The 3898-nt window shown below is 38.2% G+C and overlaps 1 protein-coding gene across 3 annotated transcripts in view; it reads right to left on the bottom strand.

Annotated features, from left to right (window-relative positions):
* Positions 1–522: 522 nt before the first annotated feature.
* The window catches only part of pam16 (presequence translocase associated motor 16), a 359227-nt gene continuing 355851 nt past the window's right edge, over positions 523–3898 (bottom strand). The window contains exons 1-5 of one of the 3 annotated variants that reach the window (XM_018680844.2): positions 3563–3694; positions 2985–3069; positions 2204–2340; positions 1510–1575; positions 523–696 (exon numbers count right to left, since the gene is read on the bottom strand). In XM_018680844.2, coding sequence (XP_018536360.1) covers positions 607–696; positions 1510–1575; positions 2204–2340; positions 2985–3069; positions 3563–3565 — 381 coding nt within the window. In that variant the 5' untranslated portion in view covers positions 3566–3694 and the 3' untranslated portion in view covers positions 523–606. Of the gene's footprint in view, positions 697–1509; positions 1576–2203; positions 2341–2984; positions 3070–3286; positions 3421–3562; positions 3695–3898 lie in introns of those variants that run through there. The other 2 variants (XM_051074152.1, XM_051074151.1) reach the window with 2 other exon arrangements.

Here is a 3898-nt window from a genome sequence, read left to right as displayed (position 1 = left end):
CTTGTGTTTTCATTTCCACCCCAGATATACAATTAAATTTTTAGAAATGCACAGACGCATAATAATTAAAGCATTCAGGTAAATGGGATTTAGCCCCTTTATACTGACATGTAAACACCTGAATAAAAACATCATATTACCCTGATTAATAGTCAACAGTTGCAGTTTCAGCTAAACCACAGCTGCTCAAAGCTGTGATATAAATAAAAGCATTTCTTTGTGAATTTAGATCAGTGGTTCCCAAACGGTGTGCCACAGTACACTGGTGCCGTGAGGCAAGTCCAGGTGTGCCGAGGGACTACGTGATAATCATACATTATTATAACAACAAAAACAACTATACAAAAAGTTAGGAATTATTTTTAAAAATTAACCATATCATAATTTTGTATGCACCCATTTTCAAATACAATGCCAAGAATTGTATGTAATGGTGCTGAAATAGCTGGTAATGCTGGTATATGAAACTCTCTCATTTCGGAAACAACATTCAGAGCAGAAAAATGGTGACATAGTCAAGGCTGGAGAAAAGGAGAGAGCTTTAATTGGAGTTATAATTTACAGAGGACAGGGAGAGGAAAGACAGGGCGAACATCATTTCATACTTCATGTTTCCGTATTCTGCTGTGACTGCTGCTTCTGTTGTTGGGACTGAATACTTAGTTCCTCGTCTAGACGCTCTTTAGCCCGCACCACCTAGGCATAAACACACACAAGCAACAGTAATAATGACTGAGAGAAGATGCTGATACACTATGGCTCTCTCAGAGCACAGAGGAATTGGTGGGAGATAAAAATAGTAACAACTTCATTTCAAACATGACTCAGTTCCAAGAGTGGATTTCTCCTCCACGCTGAGAGTCACATGAGTCATAATTTGATATTTAACGCAGACACAAAGGCAGAAAGAGAACTGGTCATTGTTTGTTTGGATGTTATGAGCAAAACAAGTAAACAGAGTGACTAAGAGCAGTACTGAGTATCACTGATCCCAGCTGCACAGGCTCCAATAATGTATCTATACTTTATCAATGCTGATGCCACAAAAAACATAAACTTCCTGAGGGTGAAGACAAAGAAGAGTCCTCTTTTAAATTTTGTTTTATGCCCTCTTGGCCTCTGTTAATTGTGACTTGTTAAAACTACAACGATTTCAAATTATCTTGGTAAAGCCCTTCACTAACATTTGAGCTTCCCTGAAAATACTATTTTCAAGAAAAGTGCACAGTGGTGTCATCTTCTTAGCAGACCCAGGGTAACCACTGACAAAGATGAGTGATTTGTATATGCCTGCAGTATAGTGCTGCTATTTCATGCTTTAATCACCTAAAGGCAACTTTCCACTTTGGTGTTTAATAAATATTCATATGATAAATTCAAATAATGAAGTCATATTATAACCCCTCACATTTAAAACACATTTGAATATAACTGTAAACACCATAAGTGAAAATGACTTAAATAACAACTGAGTGAAATGTTTTGTGTCATTAGACAGACAATACCTACCTTTGATTGTAGGTAAAATGAACCGCCCACTGACTTGTCATTGACTTTAAAAAGGTGCTCATAGTTCTGGAAGAGAGAAACCTATTAGTGTTAGTGTTTAGGTAATATCATTTAATTTTTGATCAAAACATAGCCTTTTTTTCTCAGCACAATAGCAAAGACACACAATGTCACATTCTCTGATGATTGTTACAGCAGAGGAAAAATGTTGAGAATTTTGATGAATGGTCATATTAACAACAAAATAAACTGAAAAACATAATGTGAAATTGTGTGCTCCTCATAGAGCTGCAAAATCTTAAAGCTCTGTTGGACAGGAACAATGAATTTAATTATCATTCTGTAAATTACAACCACACCATAAGTCCAAATGAGGTTTGTATTCATACTGGTAACCTGTTATTGAACCGAATTATCAGGACACTGGTGTATCCCTGTTAGAATCTGTTTCCCTTACTGTTGAGACTATGACATCAGTATCCCCACCCATGCAGACAGAGCAACACTGGCATAGCAAACACAGGTCACAATGAAGGCAAAATCCTGTTAACATGAAACAGACTTTGACAAGGCTAGAAAAATGTGGTATGACCTGGCAAACACTACATTATAAAAGGGGTTAATGGCTCTGCAACCCAGTACCAACTCTTTATTTCTGAGAAATCTATAAAAGAGACAGAGAGTGTGATTGCACCTTCTGAATCTCTTCAGGGGTCAGTGTGGAGACATTGAGGATTTGCTGCGCCTCTTGCAGGGTCATCCCACTGATGCTGGAGGCTGCAGCTGACTGCTGACCTGCGCTGCTCCTGGCCCGTGCTGCCGCTTGGCTCGCTGAGAGAGAAAACACAATATACACAAATGCTCTCAGACATCCTAGATGAGTGTGAAAGCAAAAGTCGATTTTACAGAGCTGCAACTAGGGCTGGGTGATACTATCATTAATTAAACTTCAGCAAAAATCCTTTCTAAATGACATGATCTTATCTTAGAATATATTAACAGTTTAGTATGATAGCATAGGTATACAGTCATCACTTTGAACATCCATTTGATGACATAACATGCAATCTTGCATACATTAACCATATACCGACATACACCAGTATTGGATAACATCTGTATGAACAGTAAGATCATGATTTCAGCTATATTACCCTCCTTCACTGTGATAAACAATTACTTTTTAAGCTGCCATACTCTTCTGATTACTCATTTAGTCTATAAAAATATCAGCTAACACTGAAAATGCCCATAAAAATTTCTCTGAATCAAGGGTTGTGTCTTCACATTACTTATTTTGTCTAACAAATCCCATCAAAACTCAAATCTACAGCTTAGAGGCTGAAACCTGCAAATGTTTGGCAGTTCTGCCTGATACACAATTATCAAACTTATTGTCTACCTAAGGATATGTTTCAGCACTAACTAGTTTTACATGCCAGGTTTAAAATGTTTAAGGGTTAAGATCATCATACCTGCATATTCTTGTTGTAAAGCACGAGCAAATGCACGTCCCACCACCTGTGCTCCCATCACAATTATCTGTGCAAGATATTTGGCCTGCAGGAAAGAAGAAACACACCATCAAGGATGGCAATCGTCAGAGCAGTCATTACACACCGACAGTCATGGGAACCAAAAAAGTGAAGGTCAGACAGTGGAGCCGCTTTTGGTAAGAGACATTGCAGAGTACAAGATCAGTTAAACCAAGATAATATAAGCCGAGGTCAGACTGAGGCAGTGAGTGCATTCAGGTGTGGATGTAAAGTAGAATTACATCTTCATAACATCTGTCAACGCCGTGACAGCGTTTCCACAGTCTCCTCCGCCATGTTTAGACATGAACTGACTAACACTTTGGTACATTAGCTTCTCCGTAAATAAAATAGAAATGATGTAACAATGCTGGAAAAGCTAACTGCGACAAAGACACACAGCTCCTACACCTCTCCTGCTAATGCTAACGCTACATATCATAACACCTCTCCGCTGACTCACTGACGTTAACTACGCCTATCAAATATATCGCGGCAGCTATAAAATGTATTCTTACCATTTTGCAATATTATACAGCTTCCTCGGACGGTACGCCGCGTCTGTTGTCGCACATGTACACTTATGAAGGTTACTTAAGGGTCAAAGTTCAAGGAAGCAACAATAACACGAAATTCAAGTTAACTCTGGTGGACGGTGATATTTGTAACACTGACCACTACCGGCAGGGAAGTCAAACTGCAGTTTTCTTCTCTGAGTTCTGACAATGAGTAGGAAGTATTCAGATCATTTACTCAAGTAAAAATACTAATACCACATGTAAAAATAAAGGTCTGTAAGTTAAATCAGGCAAATGTACTTGAAGTATCAAAAGTAAAACTGTTTTGTATAAGGA

The sequence above is a fragment of the Lates calcarifer genome, linkage group LG11 (assembly GCF_001640805.2).
Source record: "Lates calcarifer isolate ASB-BC8 linkage group LG11, TLL_Latcal_v3, whole genome shotgun sequence".
Lineage (NCBI taxonomy): Eukaryota > Metazoa > Chordata > Actinopteri > Centropomidae > Lates > Lates calcarifer.
The sequence above is the reverse complement of the archived record's forward strand: the minus strand, read 5'-3'. Positions and strand labels throughout refer to the sequence as shown.